Raw genomic sequence first — 24,524 nt, 5'->3', positions numbered from 1 at the left:
TCCTCCCCCTTTCCCCAACCCCTGCAAAGCAATCCACCTTTCATATCCTCTTTTTGCACAGATAGATGCACGAGCTGAATGGATGCAGACTAAAATCTATCACTGCTTAAGTTTCCTGTGTCAGACACAACCTGATCGTACCGGGAACACATACAAAATTGTGCAATACTGACATCTAAGTTTGTCATAATCCTCTCTCTCTTCCTCAGCAGTATCATTACACCAGGTTAATTACATTAGTCACCTCCTGGTTCTATACATGTAGCTGCTCATTAATGCAACGATCATAAAGAAAAGAAAGAATCTAATTCTTGATGCTACCGATTTTGTTTCTCTCTGATCGGATTCATTGTTCAGTCAAAAAGAGACCAGAAGAGCTGCTTTAGGTTCACTGCCGTTCTGTGTGGGAGAGCAGGGCTGAGGAAAGAGGGTGATGGGAAAATGAACCAGTTGAAGGGCTTCAGCCACATTGCAATTTCATTATTCCATTTATTTCTCCTCCTTTCTCCTTCCCTGGGTGCAGACTGGAACTGCCCTTTCAGGACAATCTCCACCAGGACTGTTGGACATGAAGGGCTCTATAGCAAGCAGAAGAGGGGGCATTGGCTGCCCTGCAGACCACTGATCCTTTCCCCAGTTTGGAGGGCACAGACAAGGCTGCCCTTGCCACTAAGGCCAAGACAGGGGTGTTTACCAGCAAGCACTTACGGTGACTGGCATCAGACATATGCAGATCCCCATCAGCAGGCAGGAGAGGCCCTGGGGGAGGCAGGAAAAGGGATAGAGGAAGTGGTGGTAGGAGACAGTGCAAGCTGAGACCACTGACACATTGTTGGGGAACAACCACAGTCTCTAGCCTCACCTGGGAGAGTGCCCTCTTCCACAGGAGCTGGCCTTCTCTTTCTGCACTCACTGTGCTGCCAAAGAGATGAGGATGGACAAGGGAGGTGGCCCCAACACACCTTTATCACTCTGAGTACAGCCTACTGCAAAAGCGCAGAAAATGGCAGCTGTGGACAGGATCTCTCAACTGTTGTTCTTGGTTTAAAGGAATCTGAGAGGCAGAGAGGTGCAGAGAACATTCCTAAGCTGGTGGGAGATTATGGCTCTACAGAGATGTCCTGTGGTGAGGAAGAGGCTCAGCAAGGCTCCTAACTGGGAAAACTAGTGAAGATCACTTGAGGACCTCTCCTTCCCTTCTGAGACATTTCCACTGAAAGAATGAAGGAGCTTTGAAGAGAGAAGGGATAAGTGAGGAATAAGTAATTCTTGGGACTCTGAACCATTTCCTTTTTGCATTGGTGGTCATGCCCTTCCAACCCCACCCCAGTATTCAAGTCTTCTCATTCTTCAAAGCAGGATAGAAAAGCTGGGTCAGGAACCTGAAAGACTCTGAAGACAAAAAACTTCATCTCTCTCTTCTGGCACTCAGATCCATCAGGCAACAACATCACATGTGTGGACAGGAAAGTCACTTTGGAAACCTGTGGAATTCATAGCTCCTAGGCAAGTGGGCTCCTCAGTTACTCTGTGTGCTCAAAAAAGTGTAGCACAGCTCTTCTAGTAATGTCACACAAGCCAACTGGCCTGAGTGGAGGCAAAAAGGTCTCAGGCCCTTTGAAATCTCACCCATGCTGACACAGCAGGGTCATTCAAAGAGGAGAGGGAGAGAAGGGGTGATGCTATGTTTTTACACTTAGGGCTCACCTGTGTAGCCCAGATGGCTAAGTGTTTATTTTACTGCTACAAATGGCAGTGCTGCTTTGGTTCTGGCTATGTTGGGCTGGACAGGTTGTCTCTGAGTTGAGAAACTTTATTCTGGTGGTATCTGAGTCTAGCGAGATTAGTAGGTTAAGAAAGCGATCACTGCAGAGGTTCTGGATTTGGGCTTGCAGGGGAACCCAACATTGAGAAATTACAGGTTTCATCTGTAACAAGAAAAATAGTGCTGCAATATCAAGGATTACTTATCTTTCCACTTAGCAAATCCAGTCAGATACAGAGGATGAAACAGCAGCTGGGTCAAAACAGAGACCCTCAAACCAACCCAGAACTGTTGCCTTTATTACATATTTCTACAGCTTTGACGAGTTTGGTTTCAGGTGACTACAGTAACATATTGTCCCTCAGCTGCCAGCATGAGAAGGCCAGGTTTGCAGGCTAGTGAGTTCTTTACTCTCTGGCTAAGAGGAGTGAGATCTATGAGGGCTTAGAACATTTCAGGATCAGGACTAAACACAGCTTAGTGCCTCACACTTCCCAATTTCCAGAAATAATCATCTTCCTGTTACCCTACTTATATAGTCCTAGACCATTCACAATAATCTCTCTACAGGTCTAAATGCAGAGGAGAAGAATAGAACAAAGGCAATGCAAATGCCAGAATGTCCTGTGTGACTGCTTGTGCTGTGGGTAGATGTTGTGTTGAGATTTCATCTTTCCTACAAAGAATCATTAAAAATGATGATACGAAACAAGAATATGCAATAAAAACACCGTGACAGGTTTTTACAACAGTCACATCTTACTGAATAACGCAAAACAGAATGACATCTATAGAAGAGTAAGGAGAGAGAAATTAATAGTCTGGAGGAAATAGAGAGATTTTAAATTACATTTTAAATTACTTGAAATGAGAAGCTGATGAGACAGGGAGCTGCAGGAAGTCTGCTTCCAATGGCAAACCAAGAGTGCTGCTATTTATGGCGAGAAGGGGCAGAGCTGTAGGAAAAAAAGGGGTATGAGAAAGATGCAGGAAGGGAGATGAAGGGCATAAAGTCAGAAGCAACTCCATGGGATGGTAATGGCACTGAATAGAGTGTTTGTGCATGGAGTGCTGCAGTGAAGCTTTTCAGCCCATAGGAAAAAAATCAGACAGTGATAGTTTATGAAAACTGGTGTCTAGGAATCTTCATCCTGGAGAGACCACCTCAGAAGGAGCTGCTCTAATGAGATGTAAAAGAGATGGAGTTGATGCAGCTGTATTTGCAGAGAGAGCAGAGGTGTTAATAGACAGATGCACCAGCAGAGGAGATGTTAGGAAAAATAAATTGGAGTTAGGGTGATGTTTATAGAACTGGAAGACAATGGGGCAGAGAAGATAGAAGTGAGATATGATGCAAAAAGAATTATTATTTAAGAGATGTCACTGGAGAAAGTTGAAAAAAGTCACATATCTGTAAAGCAAAGGGGGTGATCAGAGCAATCATCACTACTCTCCAAAGCTGAGGGTCCTAAAGCATTTAAGAATTATTATTCACCTCACATCTGCATGTTGGTGGTTTTCTTAGACCAATTTAACAAACTAGCAAAGTGAGGAAAAATTTGTGGTTTTGCCAGAGAATCACAATCGGAAATGGTAGAGATAGAGATGGAGATGAAATACATATAGAGAGATAAATACACATGGAAAAAGCCTCAGTGCTCCTCTCTCCTTATCTTCAGGTTCTTGTAACTTCAGGACCTATAGAAAAGGCAGTTTAAAAATCAAATATTAAAATACTACAGGAGATTCATCTCCAGTGTAACACTGTGAGCAGAAAGGAACAAAAAAGAAGGGACATACAGGATACAATTAAAATGAGTGGGTTTCCACGCAAAAGTGGTTCTGATGCTGCCTGGAGAGTGCAATAAAAACTCCTGTGTTAAACAGAAGTGGAACTCTGGCAGGGACCAAGTATGAGACTGCAATAATCCCTCAGTTTCTGACCTGTATCCTCTTCCAAGCTAACTGTTGTGCAAACAGTTCATTTAACCTCTTAACACTCTTCCAAAGTAACACTCACTAGTTTGCAGAGTCACTGAGGCACTGAAAAATTCAGAACATAACTGAAAAGCCCACCAAAAGGAAAATATTTGCACTGATACTAGTGGGATCTGGGTGCTGTTATAAATCAGCTGGGTACTCATGGATACCAAATAAATGTGCTCCAGATTGAGTCTTGAAAGCAGAACTCCTGTGCTTTCCATGCAAGACTCCCTTGTCTCACACAACCTTTTCTTCGGTTGAATGGTAACCTTTGCAATGTTTAATACCTGAAGATGGTTAGAAAAAGAAGTGTCAGCTCATAAGTCATATGGGTTGATTTCTTCAAAAAGGCAAAGATTTCCTTCTTTATTTGAAAGAGATAGTGGGAAAAGACTGTGATTCCCAGGATGAATTTTCCACCATCATGAATTGCTGGGATGTGAACTGTTTTGCCTCTCTTTCTCTTTCCATGCCATGCTGAGATTTGTATGTACAGCAGCCTCCTAATCAATAGGAATAGAAAACAAAAATCAATACCTGCAACCCATTAGCTCTAACAGAGGGCAGGCTGCTAACAAGTCACTGTAGCTGCAATTCTAGTATTTGGTAAAGTATCCTCAGTGAGGATATATGCACACATATAGATACAAATTTACTGAATAAGACTGGCAGAGAAAATCCGTCATGAGAACATTCCCCATCCCACCAGCATGTCTACCTCCATGTATCTGCATAACTATGTTAAACTAGAGGCACTATCCCACCCACTCATGTGCTGTCCCTCATACTTTTCCACTCCAGAGCACACATTTTTCTACACTTGATCTATAATCCCAGGCTACCTTCATGCTGGACCATCCTGTGTATAAACAATTACGTCTCTACACATACTTACTCTTTCATAAACCATACACCATTGTAAGCCCCACTTATTCACAAGCATACAGACATTCCCTCTCCTTTGCTGTAGCCCAGATCCTTTCTGGAAATCTTTCTTCCCATTCATATCCAAAACCAGGCACAGGTAGTTCCCACCAACATGCATGTACATCCAACCCTGGAAGTGTATTCCAGGAAATAAAAAGTTGGTTGAAAAGGTTATATCACAAGTTTTGTGGTCAGAATCTCCTCTAAGGTCAAAGCAGAGGGAAAGGGTCTCCAGAATGGATCAGAGAAACAGTGGGTCTCGCTGTCCATTTGGCATGAAATACGGACACAAATAACCATCTTGATCTAAATAAAGCCTTTGTCCATCCTAGAACAGACTCCCACTTCTGATCTGCCTCTCATGGTATGGGATGGTCTCTCCTGGTCAACTTCAGAATCCACAAACTAAAAGAGTCATCATTTCTTGACAAACAGGTTCATGAAATCCCAGTAAGGAAATGTGCAGCAGCTGTGGTTTGGTTCTTAAAGAAGAAAAAATACTGTTTTGATGTAAACACAGCAGAAATCAGAGAATTGCAAAGAATAAGGCAAGAAAGAGAAAGGCCTTGTTGTTGTTGTTGTTTTTTTCTGAACTGAAGGTTTAGACAGTCTTCCTGGAAGCATCAGTACAATGTTAAATGCTGAGGGAAAGGTGAGGCCTACAGTGAGAGTGCTTCATGTTGACACTGATCAATATTCTGTAATATCAGATTTTTTGCCAGTGTAAAGGACACAGATAGGGACAGAGAACAGGATCTTGTGCAGCCTCATCTATTCAGTATTCTCATTTAAAGTCACAATCCAGCCCAAACATGAGATTTTGCCATTTGGTCCTCAGCAGTCACAGAGGTATCACTGAGGCACTCTGTACAGGGACAGACTTGCTCTCCTGGGTCTGCTGGTACTGATGCAGGTAACCCTTCTACAAGCCAGCTATATACTCTTTTGTCTTCTTTAGTACATCACGGGCTCATCTTCTGTCAGATAGTTTAGGGTATCATGGGAGTAATATTGAACTTTTAATTTTTCTGATGCTCTATAATAGATCAGGGTTAAAAGAGACTTTTGAAGGAACATAGTGCTAGAGGTAGGTTATGGCTGGACTCAATGATCTTGAGGGTCTCTTCCAGCTGAAATGATTCTATGATTCTATACTAAACAAAACAAGAGAAATGGTTCGTTTCTGGGATAGGTTATTTAGTCCCTGTAACTTTTCAGAGGAACAAAGCAAGAGAAGCATGTATTCCAATACCTTATTCAGGAGCCCAGTGAGTAGGCAATCTTAGAAAATTCAAAATCTCCAGGTCTCACTGATGTCAGTAACAGGCTACTGATTTTAATGTGAAAAGGGTTTCTTGCTGTAGTCCCACATAGGGAAGTATCCCATGAGATCTATGTGTACTTTAGAGACTGTTTCAGAGAAAGCCAGCTGGCACATTGTGTCCAGAGAGCCATTGTATGAATTCCTAGGATTTGGGTTTACATTACCATCGTAATTGTTTAGGATCCCCAGTGTGAATTCCTATAGAGGAAGTAGGTTAAACACATCAGATTAAGCCAGTCAGATGCTAGACTGGAGCATTATGGTGGTGCACAGAAGAGTATAGCACAGGTAGAAATCATAGAGTGGTGATATTCTCTGCCTTGGGAACAGAGGCCTATTTTAAAAAGAAATAAAACACACATGTCTATTCAGGCTTCTAACTCCATGTTCAGACATTGAAGAACTGTCCTGATTTTCAGTTGTGCTGAGCAGTCAGTATCTCACATTGATTTTGCAGAGAGGTAAAGGCTCCAAATACCTCTGAAAATCTGGATGCGTGCTTTGATGTCATCCTAGCAGATTAACTTTGACCTCATATAAAACCAAAGTTATTACTAGAAATTAAATCAGAAATCCCAACACCGAATGCTGGGCTCATCGGGGTTTGCCACTTTCCGTCCTTTACTGCAGCGACTGACCACTTGTGAAAATTTCTGGGAACTGTCTGAAAGCAGCATTTTCTCATACAGTGGCAAATCATGGGAAGTGAGGAGTCTACCACAGAGCAAAGCAATTCCCAGCAGCACACTTGGCTCATCCAGCTCCACCAGACCAGGCTCAGGGCCTTGATGATGCCTCTCCTCTGGCTGTGTGGGTCTCCTTGGCAGCATAGACCCCAGCAGAGGTTGGCGAAAAGCTCTGGCCCATCTTCCAAGAGTGTGGGGTATGGTTCTCCTTTGCGGTCTCTAATTTGTTTGTTCTGTTTTTGTTTGCTTTGACACAGTGAGCAAGTATGGCAGGGGGCATGAGGAAGCGTAGCTCAGCCATGCTCCCTGATCCATATCAGGGAGACAGGACCATGCACAGGAGGAGACAGCTCAGAGGCAGGTCACGGGAATTTCAGGCTGGTTATTCCCTGAGTTAAGGGGGTGGCTGGGAGGTGAGCAGTCCCCTGCACAGAGCTGTTCCTCCTCCCATGCTTATCACTACTGCATCATTTCACAGGACACTTTTCTAGGTTGTTTGCATCTTTTCGATAAAACTGTTCAGTTGTCATCTTTCTAGTAGCCAGTCTGAAGCCACAAACCACTTCTCTGATTCACAGACCACTGGGACTCTGCAACTGACCTATATTAGTTATAAGCTTCATTTGTTCTGGCCTGCGCTCCTCTCTCTTCTCCCACATGGAGCACATGCACTGCTCCTCCCCCTCAAACAAACACCTTTACACATCCAAGGACATTGTAAAAATAAAATGATCACAACCTGGCCCTCCGGGAACCTTGGTTTTACAGTTTGTCCCACTCTGATGCCAACAAAATTCACAACCCAGTTCAAGAAAGACAGACAGTGAATGAGAAAAAGCAGGCAGACAGGCACAGACAGAAGGATATAGAAGAATCAGGAAGAGATAAAAAGGAGCAGAAGAGAAGAAACAGGGCAACCAGAAGGAATAATCTGCAACAAGGGAAGACATTTAAACTAGGAGTCTAGGACACAACAGAAAAGGGGGGATGGAGGTTCAGGGAAGAGGAAAAATTAAAAATGATAGAAAGTTGAAGCAAGAGATAAAGGAGACAAAAAAAAGAGGAAAGGACAGAAGGAAAATAATTGGTCAAAGGGAGGGGAGAGGAAGTTAAGTCAGGCAGTAAAGCAAGGTGGTGTCTGTAGTATGAGGTGGGAGAATTAAGAAGGTGCCTGTGAAATTGAACACTGCTTTTTCACATCTCCTTTTCCACTCAGAGGAAAAGGGCAAGAGGAGGGGGAAGAAAAGGATAAATAAATGCCTGAGCTGCCATGTTAAACAGCTCCTACCAGTCAAGCAGGTACACTGGAAACAGGCAGTCCACAAGTTGCAGATGCTCAGGTACATATTGCAGTTCAGCACACAGGAAACAATCTGCACAGCACAGTGGCATTTACACTCCCAGCTCCACTGGGTCTCTCTGTGCACTGGCAGTGAGCTCTGCATACATAAAAATGCTTCTGTTTAGTAATGCAGAACTGTGCTCTGATCTCTGCCCTGCATCCTCTCTCAGGTCCCAGTAAGAAAACCTCAGCCCCAAACACAAGTGCTGTTAGCCTCCCTTCTTCTCAAATGAATCATCTTCCTCCCCTCTACCTGGTTCCAGTTCTTGTTTGCACTCTGAGAGCTGCCTTGCCTTCCCATGCCTCTCTTTCCCCCCTCTCTTTTGTTCCTCTGCTTTATCCCTCTCCTCTTTCTTCATGGCGCTTCTTCCTCACTGTCATTCACTCAGCTCCCCCTTACACAGGCCTCTATAAGCATGCACACAGACACCACCACACACACACTTTATCTCCATCTCTGTAGTTATCCACTTGCCTATTACTGTAGTACCTAGCTGACACACATCTCTCTCCCACAGACAATCCATCTATTCCCACCCCACACACCTGTCAAATACGCCTGACTCTCCTTCCTTCACAGCCTTTCTCCCGCTGCCCCCCAGTCAGTCCATTTCTTTGTCTCCCCCTGCCCAGTTGTTGTCCTTCCCTCTCTACAAGCCATTTCTCTTTCCTTCTCGGTCACTCTGCCCATCTGTCTGTCTGTCTGTCCTTCCTTCCCACAGTTCTCACACATGTACCCCAGCCCATCTCTCTCTCCTTCTTCCCCTCCTTCCCATATTTCATCTCTTTGTGTCTCCTACACAACCCGGCTCATGCTTGCTCTCTCCCATACTGAGAGGAGGCGGCAGCAAAGAATTTGCTGCTGACCGCTGCATCGCTAGGAGGCAAACACATGGCTGGCCTTGTGCAGGCCAGTTTCTGCCTGAGTGCCCCAAGTCACATATCCCCAGCATCATCTCTGGCACTGGGAAAACAGATGGTAGAATAAATGAGCACAGTCTGATAAAAAGGAGGAAAGGGTGCCTGCCTTGTCTGCCCCTCACCCGCGCAGAGACACACATCCAGCATGGGCACAGGTCTCCCGCTCCTGTGCCAGTCCAGTTTCGCAGCAGAACTGGTCCACTGAACAAGGTACAAGGCTCTACCCCAGTACCAGATGGAGAAGAGAGGGGTAGGAGAGGGTGGTAGTGGATAGAAAGACCAGTGAGGTGTTTTTTTTTTTTCCTAACTGCAGCTTATAACACCAGAAAGAAAAGTACATGGAAGGATCTGAACAGTCTTAAAATAATGGAAAGGGCTATTAGCATCCGAGGTGTGACAGAATTTCAGGGACGCATAGTTATAAGACCTTCATGTGCAGGGACAGTTAGAAGGAAAAAGGCAAGAGACATGGACAGTGTAGAGGAATCAAATATCAAAATGGTTGCGGACCAAAATGTCATCCAGTGATCAGGTCTGTCTTGGTGAAGAGGGAAAGCCACCTTACTGGCAGTCTTAGCTGGGAAGGCCATAAAGAACAATGATTAAGTCTATTTAAGGAAAATATCCCCAGGTCTCAATAGGTCCAGAAAGCAGAGAGGACAGATTCTGCACTATTCTGCTTTTGCTCCCACCAGAAATATCTTCTTGCTCTACCCAGTTTCACCATATTGTCCAAGAACGTTCCTTTACCTCCTCTACTACCTCCCCAGACATCTGCACCCAGAGACTTGCAGCATCTCTGCGTTTACCTCAGTTACAAGAAACCCACACTTGTTATCTGTTTCCAAACCCAGCGGCGTTCCTTCCTCATCTAACATTTCCACATTCATTGCAGCCTGATCTCTTGCTGCTGACAATAACACTGAAAAGCATTATCTTAACCCTGTAAGACATCTTTCCTAGATACTCTGTTCTGCTGTCCTTACAAGCTGATTTTATTCCTGATGCTTCAACTGCAACCTGAATTTCAAAACTTCTGGTTTCACAGCCCGCAAACTGAAGCCACACAACATTACAAAAGCAAAGTCCTAGAAATAGCACACAATGGCCACACAAAATTGTTAGATTAAGAAAAAGTGATGCTTCACAGGATCCAAAATAAATTAGCAAAAGCAGAGAAGGGAAACCAACACAGAAAAGAGATTCCTCCCATGCAGAGCTGAAGACGTTTTTTTATTGTAGGTAATTTTATTCATGAACAGGGTGATTTCTATCTGCTTTACATTGGCATCGCATACATTGCATTTTTCTATTTTTTGTGGTTAAATATTGATATTCTGGGAAGGTCTTCTGCTGTATGAACTTATCACAAAGCTTTTGTTGTGAGATGTCAATGCAAAAATTGTAGTGGGCACTTCTGCTTAGTTGAGTGAGGTGCAGGTTCTCTTTCCATTCCCTGAATGGATGAACATGATGTATTCAGGATGCTGCAGCACAATTAGGCGTAAGTTTATGTGTTGTTACCTGCCCCCTCACCCCTGCCCAGGAAAAAAAAAAAAAAGTTTAAAGTAAATAGATCAGCTCTTTTTGTGGCAAAAGAAAACAGAGATAACACTGGATAACACTGGAACTAATTTGTGTTTCAAACAATACAAAGATGTGTGGGTAACACTTGTAGGCATCTATTTCCCTCTACTTAGAAATCCTCTTGGAAGAACTGTACTCAATCTGAATTTCCAACATCTCTTCACACTCTTCCACTCTGATAGTCTGATAGTGTCCTTAGCTTACCTACTCTGTTTTTTCTGGTCTCACCTGGATATGCTCTCTCCAACCACTGCTCCTCATGGCATCACAGCTTGCTGTTCTTATCTCCCCACATGACTCTGAGGCTTACCATTCTGAACTCTCGCTTTTGTCCTATTGAATCCCAGCATCAACCCTGTCATGCAGACTAACTCTTACTGCCTGGTTCTAATGCAGGCCCTACATCTTGAGCCTAAACTGATGGTTACCACTGACCTTACTCATCATGGCTCTGAATTCTCCAAACTGATCTTGGCTCTGAAAATCTCTATTATTTACTACCACCTGCCTTCCCACCTGCAGTGTCATCCAGCTTTATCCACTATCCTAATTTTCCCCTCAATGGCTCATGCAAAAATTACTTTTCCTCCCAATTTACTTCCATACACCATTCTACAACCCAGGAAAAGCCTTACGTCTTCCCACTCCTAATTTCCACCCTCCCACTCTGCCTCAACAAATCCTTTGGGGTCTTCATGAAGGGATATAGAACCTACTCTTTCCAACATATTCCTATTCCACTCCCCTCCTGCATTTCCCCTGTTTGGGATACCGCAGCAGATCATTTCATAGAATCATTCTGCTCACAGTCCATAACTTGAAACCCTCATATTCTGTATTTTTCCAGTACTCATGCAGAGAGATTAAAGGCTCCACATTTCTCCAATAGATGCACATCTGGCTAGAGGGAAACTCATCAAACTGACCCCATCCTTGACCCCAGCTTGACATGTAGGGTCTGTCACATTTCCTTTTTAAACATTGCCAGATTTGGATTTGATCTCAGAGATCAGGAAAGAGAGTAGTTCCAGGCTTCTCTTGACAAACAGCTCTAGGGGAGGAAACATGTGAAGCTGTGACAGAAGAACAAGAGAAAGACCCCTCAAGGAGCAAAACAACAACAACAGCAAAACAAACAAAAAAACCCCAAACGAAAACACCACCACCACACAGAGCTCCAAATCAGAATGAGAACAGCCAGTGTCTGTGAAAGTTACATTGCAGTAAGCTTTGAAGAGCCAAGACGAGGCTGCAGGTCTCAGCTGAGGGTCTCCTGCCAGGAAATTACACTCTAGACTGAGCAACATCCCCATCTCTCAGGTGGCTTCGACAGGGAGTCACAATACCTGAAGAGCCCTGAAGAGACTAGAGAGCGAGTAGCTTTTTTCTTTCTCCCTCCCTGAAGCATTGTTGTTCCAGGTCAACAGAGCCAAGGGCAACTGGCACAGAAGACATTAGTCTCAAGGCAAGATGACAGCAGGAGGAGGAAATAGGATGCGAGAAGCAGAGAGATGATGTGCCCTTAGGCTAAGAGAGATGTTGCAGGGTCTAACATGGCCCTTGGAAGAGCTCCTGCTCAGCCTCCACCTCCGCTGCAGAAGGTCCTGGATGTCCCTTAGCCCCAGCTTCCACGGACTACCATGGGGGAAGAGACTAACACCCTCCATGCTACAACCTCCTTTCAGGTAGTTGTAGACGGTGATAAGGTCTCCCCTCAGCCTCCTTTTCTCCAGGCTAAACAGCCCCAGTTCCCTCAACTGCTCCTCGTCAGACTTGTGCTCTAGGCCCCTCACCAGCTTTGTTGCCCTCCTCTGAACTCTCTCCAGCACCTCAGTGTCTTTCTTGTAGTGAGAGGCCCAAAACTGAACACAGGGTTCGAGATGCTGCCTCACCAGTGCTGAGTACAGTGGGAAAATATACAAGCCGGTGAGACAACAACTGCAAGCAGTTGGCAGCTGAACATCATAGAGATACTAATTATTAAAAGCAGAGCAGAGTCTTGAGCAGGGTATGGACCCCCACAGATCTGTGTAAGCACCAGCAGAAAGCAGTTGCTGCCTACAGAACAGAAATGCAGTGTTTTCCCTGCTGTCAGCACCTGCGTCAGCCTCCTGTTTCTCCTGAGGTACAGCTCTTAATTGGGATAGATTGTATATCTTCTGCCGTAGCCCAGCCCAGCTCCCAGTTTAATTGCTAGTTTATGACTTAGCCTGTTTTGTGCTTTCCACACTACTTCTTTCCCCACTTAATCTAATAGAATTATAGAAAGTATTACTGAGAGGACCTCGGGAGGCCACACAGTTTATCCTTCTGCCCCAAGGCAGTATTTCATTTTCAACATCATCATGTGTCTTTTGCTATCAGGTCAGATCGGTCCAAGATGCATAGTGGGTAAAGAAACGAAGCTTACCCAGGGGAGCCAAGTGGCATAAAAGACTAAATCCAGCCCTTTAAGTCACTGAAGTTGTATCAGAAATAACCCTGGTCCAAATGGTGTCATTTATCAGATCAGTTTTCTGAAATATGTCCTTCCTTAAGTTTTAAGTCTCTAAAATGAACAAATCTCTAGAAAAACAAACAAACAGTTTCGACAGCCTCATTTCAGTATATTTAATGTTTTATTATGAACAGCAGTGACCATTCCATTGTTAAAGCTGAACAGATCTTATCAGAGTACGACCAGCTTTGAAACTCCTATTAATTCCCACAATAAAACCTGATCTTGCTGGAATTTTAGTTCCTGCATTTCATTCCATAGTAAAATGTGTCTGGCAAGACAAAACAAAACCATTAAAGCATCTTTAATATGACAACTTTACACAAACGAATTTCCAGTAAAATTACAGAATGTCAGTCAGCTTCTTAAGGTTCTTTCTTCCAAGACAATTTGACTAAAAATTCTACTTTCCTTTTGTCTATTAGTCTTTCTAAGAAGAAATGTCTTGCAGCCTTGGGAACAGATAATGCAGAAATTAGGATAAAAAAAATCAGCTGGTGATGTATCAAGCTAAGCAAAGCAGGACACAAGCATAACAGGGATTCTGCACAGCAGAACCATGAGGACCAAAGGAAAGGTAAGAAAGAGGGCCTCCAAGGAAGAAAAAATGTTTTTTGTCTAATCAAACCAGAAAGCAGGAAAAAGAAGCACTATGTATCTCTTAAAAACAGTGAAAGGCCTCTTTGTTTCTGCCTTCTTCTTTTGAAATTACAGTTCTGGTTGACCTAGGTCTCTTCTGGGTTGTAAACATCCATGCTGAGCACCTGCAGCACTGCACAGTTGGACCAAACAGGGAAGCTGTAAGAAGACAAGCAGCTTCCTGGTCAGCAGACAGGCTTTCTGCCTTCCTCCCACTGCTCTCCACAGTGTCTGTAATTCAGAGTGATGCTAAGGCTCTGAGCAGAAAATGTGCATCCTCACCCTATAGATGTGACCACAACAGCTACCGAACACCGTTAAAGAGAAACTTAATGGCTTCAGACTCTTGCTCCCCCTGCTTGTCCAGGTCACCCACTCACTACCCTAAACTCCTTCACACAGACACAGAACTACTTTCCACAGCCTACTTGTATCTGGCTCCCAGGTTCTCTAACTGCTCTTCACTACTAGCCTCTACAACCAAGGTCACAGATAAGTTAGGAAAATAGCAACGAGCATCACCTGCATCATGCTGGTATTAAATAGTACATTAGCCAGGAAGAACAGTCTCTTACGCTTTTAAAATGCATTTGAAAGGATTGAGGTGGTTATCGTCAAACATACCATTTCGAAGGACATTAAATTGTGTCTACATTAGTGCTTGAAATAGTCCTGTAAAAAGCAAGTTGGGCAACACGCTTCAGACACAACGCCTTTTCTAATTCTAGTCATGGCATGTGGGAAGAGGGAAAGGGGCAGTGGGTGAATCCCTACTGCTAGCTAATTAGATCACACATTCCCCCTCTCAGGCAATATATCTTTCCCTGCATGGGATGCATTTTTCTTCACTAACCTCTCAAAAGCAGCTTCCCTATAAATCACAAATCACCACTGCAAGCATTCCCTTAATGAGATCCTCCAGCTTTTGCATTCATTTAATAAAACAGTGTTCACCCATCTTCATCTTAGTGGTGCATTTAGACTGTTCATTTGAAGTTATGGAGGTCCTTCTGGTGCGGAGATTGAACTCACTGGTTAGAGACTGCATAGGATTCACTTTATCTCCCATTCCCAAGGCGTTTGTCCCCTCTATATACCACGTCACAGGTGGCATACACACCTGGCATGCTATTTTCAATACGAAAAAATATCTGTCTTGTGTTGTAATCACATCATCCATAGAACCAGGGGGAAAATGATCTACCAAATCAAAACAAAATTTTAGTTATTTAATTAGACCAGCACAGCATCCAAAAAAACTTGTATTAATAGTCGGACGTACTAGCACCTGCAGGCAAGACTTTACTCAGCCCATGTAAATCAACAGACACCCACCCAGAATTAACAAGAGAACCCATGTAAAATAAAAATGCCAGCAATGGTAATCCAATCCAAAAAACGGTGAGTTTCCTCATTACCCTAAGGCCATGAAGCAGCCCTTCCTTCTTTAGAGGAAGCAAGAGTTTTCCCAGCTGGTTCTGGCACTTTTTAGGTGGCTTCTAGCAAAGGAACCTATTCATTTTCTTTTCTTGTGGGCTGAGTTTCTACTTAACCTCTTTAGCTGGTATTCATGCTTCCTAGCTAATTCCCGGCATCAACACTGTTGCCAGTGAAATGAGCCCAGCTGCTTCTCTAGATTCTTGAAGTGCTTCATAAACTCAACTACAACATCTGCAGCCATATTTCTTATGTTCAATCCAATGTACTTTTCCTACCATTGGGCATAAAAATGCTTATAAAATGCACATATAAAAGTCTTGAAACAGATTCCTGAAAATCCTGCCTGAAAATTCATTCAGTGGTTACTCTCTACAAAATCCAGCTTCCCTTGCCCAAGGGGGGCTATCATAATCTGGGAGAAGAAGATGGTTACAGTTTTGAACTCCTTGGTGTTAGGCTCAGTTACAAGGCAGTACCTTACCATGGATGCTTTCACATACTGCATTAGCAGACTCTCACACATGCAACATCAGCACTCCACACATAAGAGCAGTTTTCTCTAGGCTTTTACCCTTTCTGAACTTAGCCAGGTTGGCTTTCATTTCCTGAGTCCTATTTCCACCAGCGACATCAGAATTATGGTCTTTAATCTGAAATTAAAGGACAAGCAGGGAAAGTTTAACAACAAAGAGGACTCTGATTCTAGGGAAGGATTGAGAACTGAACTTAAAGATAACATGGTATTGCCAAGTTCAGCTGACAAAAAGAAAAATGACACAAAACCACATAAAATGACAAAGACATGAAGAAAATATAATTTCTTTAAAATTTTGGACTCAAAATAAAACAGGTATTCTTGCCACCTGACGACATTTTGCAGATAAGCCAATTTGGATGTGCCTGTAGGAAATCCTGCTCACTTCAAGTGAGGTAGCTTCAGAAATCTTGTGACCTGGGACCAGCAGAGGGCACTGCATTACCAAGTGACAATAGCACAGATGCCAGATCGTTTCTACCAGGCAGTGAAAGGGAGCCATGTCGAAGAAAAGAACCAGATTCTAGAAGTCAGAAACACATATTAGTCATCAACATATCAGTCCTACAACTGATAAGATTAACACTGTTAAAACAGGCCTCAAACTCTGGGCGCTCCTAGAAACACACCTAAATCGAGCTCTGTCCCCACGCATCTCAGTCTCTATGTGTTGGTTTTAAGGCACAGGCCCCCTACTGAAAATGCTTTTCAAGTGGCAGGGACACGCCAGTCCCACCCTGCAATATAGGCATCAAGGCTGAGTTGCTTAAGTTGAAAAACATCCTGTCAGCTTCCTCTCTCCTCCAAACCTCTAAATCCTCGCTTGTAGCAGCAGGAAGTCTGTTCAGACAAGAGACAAGACAATATCAAAGCAAAGAACTGGCAATTTCCATTCTGCCCTCCCCTTTTACTCCCCACCTCCTCCAACACAGCAGACTTTCAGTGAGCAGAGAACCAAGTTAGAGGACATGAAAGGAATGCTGAGGTAGCAACTTCAGAAGAGTGTCTTTCCACTTGCTTATTTCTAGTTTATTTTGAATTACCAGAAGATGACCATGAAGCAGCAAATAGCTCATTTTTTCTTCTCTCTGTATTCCATTCTGCAGGATTCTGGGCACTAGAAAAAGCTTAGAGGATAAAAAAAGTCATCCCAGTCATGGCCCTCAAGCTAGTGAGTGAAAAGTTTCCACTTTCTCTTTGTACAGTTGGTGGAATGACTTTGCCAGGATGTGGAAAGGTGCCTCAAAATTTTTCATCTCCTTCTGTAAAGAAATAAGAAAATTCTGAACGACAGATGGAATAAGCATTTGACTGTTTCTGCTCAAACTGCTTCACAAAAGACATTGAAACTGAGGGTGAGCAAGATGACACACAAGTGGAAGAAAGCCCCCAATTATCTTCCTTTACCTGAAAGAGAAAATAATTCTACACACACGCACTTCCACAGATGGTGAAAGGTGCAGATACTCACCACTGACATCTCACAGTATGCCAGGCCATGTTTCTCAGCCCACTGCTCTGCTTGTTTCTGCTCCACAACTCGACGACCAACCAGGTCTGTTTTATTCCCCACTAAGACACCTACAGAAAAAAAATAACAACCAAAACACAAACAAAACAAACAAACGTGAAACAAAGGAAAAACAACAACCAAGAAATGCTGACTTGTTAGCAATAAATGCTGAAAAAGTTGGAGGTGTGGAGAACAGTCTACAACTACCTAGAAAAGTTTTCACAGAGAAAATATATTTATGCCTTATCTGCTTTGTGATAAAAGTAAACAAGTTGGAGGAAGTCATGCCTGCTCCTGGCTTAAAATACATGTGCTATGCCATATCGCAACAGAAACAACTGTTGTCATACGAAAGGGGAGCAGACAAGAATCTCACCCATTTCTTACCTGGGATGTGCTTTCCAACTGCTTGAGCCCTCAGCTTCTCCAGCCACTTGGCACAGTTGTTGAAAGATTGCTCATTAGTGACATCATACACAAGACACAGGACGTTGGGTTGCTCCCACTGCACAGCAAGAAAGGAACATTGTCAGCTCTAATGAAACTGATGTGGTCAACAGCCAGTCTGTAACTACAGCAAACACAGATGCTAAGACAAAAATAAAATGCCTAACATATAGGAATTGTATGCCCTGGCTGAGGTTTCACACCTCAGCTGAGCTGACTGAATGAATAGCAAGCACTGTGAAAGGTGGTCCTGTGCTCCTTCCCCAGTCCCGTCTAAACGGTCCTGCTACTTTACTTATAGCAGCTCTGACACTCATCTGATCCCTGGGTAAGCTGATTCTTCGTGCTGGATCAGCGCAAAATAATCTTCCAGTCTGAGAAGCTGGGGCAGCTTCTACAGGGATCCCTTGCAAACCAGACCTAGTGCAAGGGCAAAAGTGGAATTACCCCTTGTAAAACAATGAACTATTAGGTTGACTTAGCTGTCTTATGAAACCTCACATCAGTTAATTGATTGTACATCTCAAAATGGAGATACTGCACAGGTAAGTACACAAATGCATGAAGGAAAAAAATCAAGGGTGGTATTATGCTCAAGGACAAGAATGAGCCCTGTTGGATCAAACACATCACTATAACACAGAAAAACCCCACTGTTGGAGTAGCAGCAAAATAGATGTTTTTCTAAGAAATAAAAATAACTTTAACCAAGAGTACACAGCGATTTTCAGTTAAACATCCTTATTTCTTTTGTAAGAAAACTGAATGACTATCTACCATCCTTCCTCTGGAAAGTATTTCTTTCAGTATTTTTACAGGTTTTAGGGATATAGAACAGGATGCATTGGCAACTGAGGTAATTGCTCCCATTTACACTAAAGACGAAGTTTGCTACATCTGCCAGACTAAGGAGTTCAGATCTTCAAAGCAAAAGCACTTCTTCGGAGGAAGAGGACTGTTACATAAGGCTTACCAGTTTCTCCAGCATTTCAGAAAATAGATCTTTTCCTGCAGAGTCAAAAATGAAGAATTCCTGAAAGCAGAAGCAGAAAGAAGGCTCTTCCCATGAAAAACACAGTGTAGGGAAAGGTTTTGAAAGTAAATACTGGAACTTGTAACTCCTGCATTTTGTTCAGTACAGCAGTACTGTGTCCCTAAGGGACAAGTTCCCCACACTGAGAAGAGTCCAGTTCAGATAGCATGAGAAAACAAATATTAATAGCTATTTTTCATGTATAAACAATAAAACGGTTACCTCCAAGGCCCCAAGTCTGGTTTCCATGTCTACTGGAAACAGAATATGGGGAGTGAGACAGTAACATTCACTATTAACACAAAATTATGCATGCGGTCCACATTCCACCAGTCATTAAGGAAAATAACAGATAAGTTCCAGCTTCTGTAGTTTTAAGAAACCTGAATGCCCTAAAGGACAGAACAGAATTCTAACAAAGCTGGCAATATCTTTGGTTTAAGATGTCACATTGGATACAAGTATGTAAAACTTACATTTTTAAAATTAAACTAACCCTGGAGTATTAGCAATTGTACATGATCAGCTTCATTTCCTTAATGCAACTTAACAGCCTTATGAACACACAGAGCGATCTTCCACCAGAATGAGACTGAAGTGAGGTTTGAGCTCTGGATGTCTCTTTCTGACCCAGTTTATGTCACAGAAAAACTCACCACACTATCACTTGTCTCTGGAATTGATACAGCCTTCACCAACAGTTCTATGCCTGTTGTCTGTCAAGAAGAATCAGGAAAACAAGCATCAGAAGAGTTTTTAAGAGCCTGTCTGACTGCATACGAATGATGCATTGGATTGAAGCAATTATTGTGAATCATTACAATCCCATCAAACACAGACTGCTGGGAACCCCTCATAGCTCTGGTAACATACTCCCACCTACATGTCAAAGCCACATAGATTTGTTCTGATGGGGGGAAAAGATGGAGAAGAACCAACATCCAGAGATTTTCTTATATACAACTAAGGGTATTAGCTGGAACCTGCAGGGCTACGTTCACTATCACGCTGCTGCTCTAAAGCACGCCCTAGAACATTCTGCACCAATCATGTGATCAGCTAACATGTGGGACTGAGGTTATTTGTGCCTCTTCCACCTTTTATCTCATTCTGCTTTGTAGCTTGCTTGTTTGTTCTATTTCTATCCTTAACTTTTGGTTTCCATCTTTATTTCCATGAATAAACATATTTTAGGGTTTTTTTCCTCCACAGTCATATTTTCCTTTTTTTCTACTTTACTTATATTTACTTTTATTTTTATCCTGCTTCTGATTAGTCATCACCATTGATTCTCACACTGAAAGACTGCAAACTGTATCCTCTTCATCTGGGAACAGTTTCTGTAGATTATAATTATCTTGGGACTATGCAGCACATCTTCATGTTTGCATAGTGATAAGTGCACTGTCCACATGCACATTTAATAGTTGGAATTAAAAGCTTTCTCCTTCAGCAATGCTTTTTCATAGAGCACTCCCTAAAGGGGAAACTCTCTAACACCACAAAAGCTTGTGAAAACATGGGTTCAGCAGGAAAATTATAACATTAACTAAATTACTCTGCAATAAGTTTCAAAACCATCATCCACATAATGTAAAGACTTACAGAATATTAAATGGTTTCTCTTCAGAATCTAGGGTGTAAGAGAAAGAAAACCCTGTAAGACCCCCACCTTGAATGCTGCAACTTAAAATCATATTATTTATTTTATTCTAGACCTTCTTAGTTTTATCATGCAATGTAGAAAAATGTTGGATAGCAGTTTAAGCCTGCTTACCAGTGTGTAGTTCTTCTGAAAATGAGCCCCATCATTGCGGAACATCTGGGCTAAAGCACTCTTCCCCACAGCTGGATCTCCTGCAAAACCAAAAACATAAAAGATTTTTGTTTCATCTTACAGAATCTTGTTTGCTCTCAGTTCTGTTACTATCACATGCCATAAGACCTTGGATGCTACAGCTCTGAATACAGGAAGATAACTGTCACAACAAGCATAAAAAATATAAAAGGTAATACACGAAGAAATTGGTATTTCCATTATGCATATTGGTGCTGACATCAGATTTCTGCTCTATGAATGACAGTAAAGAGCCACCAAACCAGAGTGGAACTGCTGTGTGTTCTAAAATTTGTGTCTACCCTATAGCCTTTACCTGAGAATTAAAATTGCTGATATATGTTATCATATTGAGAAAACCACAACGTGATAAGGAAGACTGGGCTGCATAAAAGACTATTTTATCTCCTTATATTACTCATTTCACCAAATTCAAATCCTTGTTATATACTGAGTTAAGGGAAAAAACAAGTAATTTATATACTACAAAGCTGCTTAAGCTGCTAACATTCCTCGATGAACTGTTCTTGCTGACCCTGCTAAGGGAGCAACTCTTGCTGACTCAATGCTGCTGATGGCTCATTAGTTGCATTCTGGGCAGAACAGAAGAGAATGTCACTTGGCTGGAGAGAAAGAGCCTGCTGATTCATCCCTATATGAAAGGGAAACCAAGGGGCTTTAGTTTTTGCTCTTTTAGAGCCAAGGCTTTCTGGTATGGCTTGTACAACACTTCAGGCAAACTTGGCAGCTGCGTGCTTTGGCCTGCTGTTACAAAACTTGGTAAAATTCAAAGCAGTGGCAGAGAACTGCTGAATTCACCTATGCCCCTATCATTCTATGAAAATATCATCATCCTTGCAAACAAAGACTTAATGTTCTGAAACAGCTCATCCTCTCTTCACATACGGTCTCACCAGCCTGGACAGTTCAAAGGACAGGAACCAGAAACTTAATACCTCAGTGGTTCTAGCTTTATCCTTAAAGGAACAGTCATGACAGCCAAGCCTGGGATACAAGTCTTCGACCTCATGTTTTTAAATAATAAACCCAGAAATTGGCATATTTTGATCCTATTACAGCTTCATAGGTTGTGTTTCAAGGGAAAGAGGGAAAGCTATCTGCTCACATAATATTATAGAGGAGGAAGGGTGTTTTGGATAGTGACAATTGCTCCTAGATACATTAACCAAATGTACTTCTTGTTTAAACATGTTTAGCATGCTTGCTTACTTTGAGATGAGTTGGGTTCATAATATTTAGACAGAAAAATCTGGTAAGTCAGCTTGTTTGTTCCCTAATCAGTTCAAGCTTGTGCTGAAGACTACACTCTGTTCTGAGTGGAAGCTATTCTGTGTTTCAATAGACAATTAGATCTGTCTTTGTAAAATGAGACAGAGAAGCACACATTGCTCCAATCTGCACAAGCATCATCTGGTGCATATTCTTAAGTAATGTGTTGCCTTTTTTCAGTTTGACAGCCTCAGTTGTTCTTTCCCTCTTCTTATTCTTTGTCACCCTCTTAGCCTATTACTTCACTACACTTTTTCAAAATAAGTTTCCTTCCCCTTTTCATTTAGTTTGGTCTCATCTGTCAGTATCGCATCCCACAGTATTTATTCTATCCATACTTCTGTTATTCTGCCAGAACCTGTAGCATGGGTCTAAAACACCTGCTACTGCCAGCTGTCTTTCTACTATGAAAACCTTTTCATAGTGCTTTCATAGTAAGCTCTAACAACAATACCTTTTACTGTGTGTCTGTATATTACTCTTGAGATAACACAGGATTCACTTTCTATTGTCAAGTTAATATTCTCACTTTTGCTAATAAAAGCCCTTTTCCCCTGTTGTTCTCTTTGACCTTGGTGCAGTTCCCAATACTGTGAGCCACTCTGCTCTTCATAACCATTTCCTAAGCAACACAAGAGTCCCCTGTTCCATCTCTGATGTTTTTGCTCCTATGTCATTGCATTTTCTTGTTTCCTTCAAGTTGTTGTGGTTACTCATCTCTTACGTATCCTTCACTATACTTGTCTTTTCTGTAAGTAAGAAGTTATTTTGCCTGGTTTGCTCCATTAATTTATTATTTTTAATAATACATGGATATTATTGTAGCACTTAGGTACACTATATACGGGACAGGACCTTCCTGTTGTTCGTGTTATGGACAGAATTGAAAAGGCAGCTCCACATCCAATTAAGATTAAGCACATAATTGGGTCATTCAAAAAAAAACCTAACGTGAAATTTAAATGGTTATAGAATTGGTCTTTGGTAACACTGAACAACAAAACTTGAAAGACTTAAATAGAGGCTATGTATTAGGACCTGGAAACTTTCAAATTGGAAACGACGTGTACATTTCAAATCCAGAAGACAGGCAAGATACTCATGCTGTCCACAGTAACTATCAATAGAGGCATCAGGGAGATCACTTCTTTCGCATATGCCAAAGATCACACCTGATTTTGTGTAAGCCGATGGTCAGCTGTTCCTGAGGCAATCATTTTAAAAAATGGCAACCACTTTATTCTGGATGAAAGAAAAGAGATTTGTAGCAAAGAGTTAAACCTGGGAGATGTCTGCAGACGAATATTTTGTGAATTTGTGCTTCTGGCTGAGGGAAAATAAAAAAAGGTTTTCTTACTGTACTGTTAATAGTCAGCTGTACTTAACTTCAACACCTCCATAATTCATCCTGACTAAATAAACTGGTGTCTTCACCTCAGCTCTTTTTTTTCAGGTTAACCTCCAGTTTGCTTGGGGAAAAAGCTGCCTCTGTGAAGTGCACATCCTTCATCCTTCTACTGCTTGCTAAGGCCTCACCCTTCCATCACACACCCAGAATCATGCCAATTTCTGACACGAATTTTCCCTCCGGCACAAAGGGAGCTTCCCTCAAGAGGCAGGACTCGGCTTTCTACCCTCCTCCCTTCGCACTTTCCCCCTCCTCAGACCACCTTTCCGCACTGTAGAAGTACTCTTTTTTCTTAGTTTCTTTGGGGTTTTTTTTGATCCTATCCTTGCATTTCAGCTGGTCCAGCTACACTTCACGCCCGCCCTGAACGCAGCTCTTGACTCTCCGCATGACAGGAGAGCGACAGGGTACGGGGTAGGTAACAGCGAATAGTGGCTACCACGGTTCTCGTCCCCTGGGTGCTGCGGTCCCCACCTCAATCCGGTCACCCCTTTCCCCACCTCTTCGCCGTCGGTGCGAACCCCTGACAAGGGGCTGAGAGAAGCCAGGCCACCTCCCGGCGCAGCCTGCAACCATCCACCCGGGGCTCCCCCCAACGCCGAGGGGGCCTGGGCGTCCCAGCACCGCCCCGCTGCTGGCCTCGCCCCACCCCACGGAGCCCACTCTAGGCCTCTACCGCCAGAGGGGCGGATGGGACCGGGCGGGCTGGACTCACCTGCCAGGAGGCACTTGGCAGCGAGTTTCACCATCGCCCCGGCCCGCGGGAAGGTGGTGGCGGGACAGGAGGGCCGCAGCAGAGCGCGGTGGCGGCAGCCGCTGCCCTAGTAACGACGCGGCCCTAGCAACCGAGCGCCCCGCCTCCTTCAGGAGACGACCAACCCCCCAAGCTTGGTTGGCTATGGGCTCTGCTCATCGATGCTACCCGGAATTGTTATTGGTTCACTTGTCTTTTCCTGCCCACTAGACTTCCTGTCATTCAAGCCCGACTCCCCGCCGCTTTTAGTATCTAAGGCGGGGCAACGCGCTCAGCGGCTGGCGCCGTGGTGTTACGGATTCAACGGAGTAGTTTCTGCTCAGCAACTAAATGCGTTTGTAGAGTCCGTTTGTTATTGGGTAGAACATAGGGGACTGTACCACGCAGCCGAAATTAACGCCTTGTGGACAGGGCAGACAATAATAAAGCCACGGGCCTATGTAATAGGGGTACGGCGGTACCAAGGAGAGAAAAAAAGGAAAGTGAGGGAGACAAGCCTCCATTTTCCGGTTATGCCCTTCCCACGGAATGGGATCTTCCGTGCAGAGGCGCCCCCGCTCTCACCCGCACGCCTGGCTGTGTGCTTTCTTGCGCAT

At 43.2% G+C, this 24,524-nt stretch overlaps 1 protein-coding gene across 2 annotated transcripts; it reads right to left on the bottom strand.

The window, feature by feature from the left end:
* Positions 1–13,134: 13,134 nt before the first annotated feature.
* Positions 13,135–24,030, bottom strand: IFT27 (intraflagellar transport 27). 2 transcript variants are annotated; one of them, XM_071802203.1, is made up of 8 exons: positions 23,890–24,030; positions 20,417–20,496; positions 19,296–19,355; positions 18,580–18,639; positions 17,547–17,664; positions 17,118–17,227; positions 15,683–15,761; positions 13,135–14,871 (listed from the first exon to the last, which is right to left on the bottom strand). In XM_071802203.1, exons 1-8 carry the CDS (start codon positions 23,921–23,923, stop codon positions 14,603–14,605), a joined length of 810 nt encoding a protein of 269 aa, XP_071658304.1. In that variant the 5' UTR covers positions 23,924–24,030; the 3' UTR covers positions 13,135–14,602. The 2 variants fall into 2 exon arrangements, with proteins under 2 accessions (XP_071658304.1, XP_065686596.1); XM_065830524.2 differs by lacking the exons at positions 13,135–14,871; positions 15,683–15,761 and adding an exon at positions 15,904–16,908.
* Between the last annotated feature and the right edge of the window lie 494 nt (positions 24,031–24,524).

The sequence above is a fragment of the Patagioenas fasciata genome, chromosome 1 (genome assembly GCF_037038585.1).
Source record: "Patagioenas fasciata isolate bPatFas1 chromosome 1, bPatFas1.hap1, whole genome shotgun sequence".
NCBI classification, from domain to species: domain Eukaryota; kingdom Metazoa; phylum Chordata; class Aves; order Columbiformes; family Columbidae; genus Patagioenas; species Patagioenas fasciata.
Note: the sequence above shows the minus strand (reverse complement) of the source record. Positions and strands in the feature narration are given on the sequence as shown.

Excerpts from the sequence above, each read along its gene's own strand:
- IFT27 (XM_071802203.1), bottom strand. The coding sequence starts at position 23,923 with ATGGTGAAACTCGCTGCCAAGTGCCTCCTGGCAG. Across the intron at positions 17,228-17,546 it reads AGTTGGAAAGCACATCCCAG|GTGTCTTAGTGGGGAATAAA; the intron begins GTAAGAAATGGG and ends TTTTTTCTGTAG. Across the intron at positions 14,872-15,682 it reads CCTGGCTAAGTTCAGAAAGG|ATCATTTTCCCCCTGGTTCT; the intron begins GTAAAAGCCTAG and ends TTGATTTGGTAG.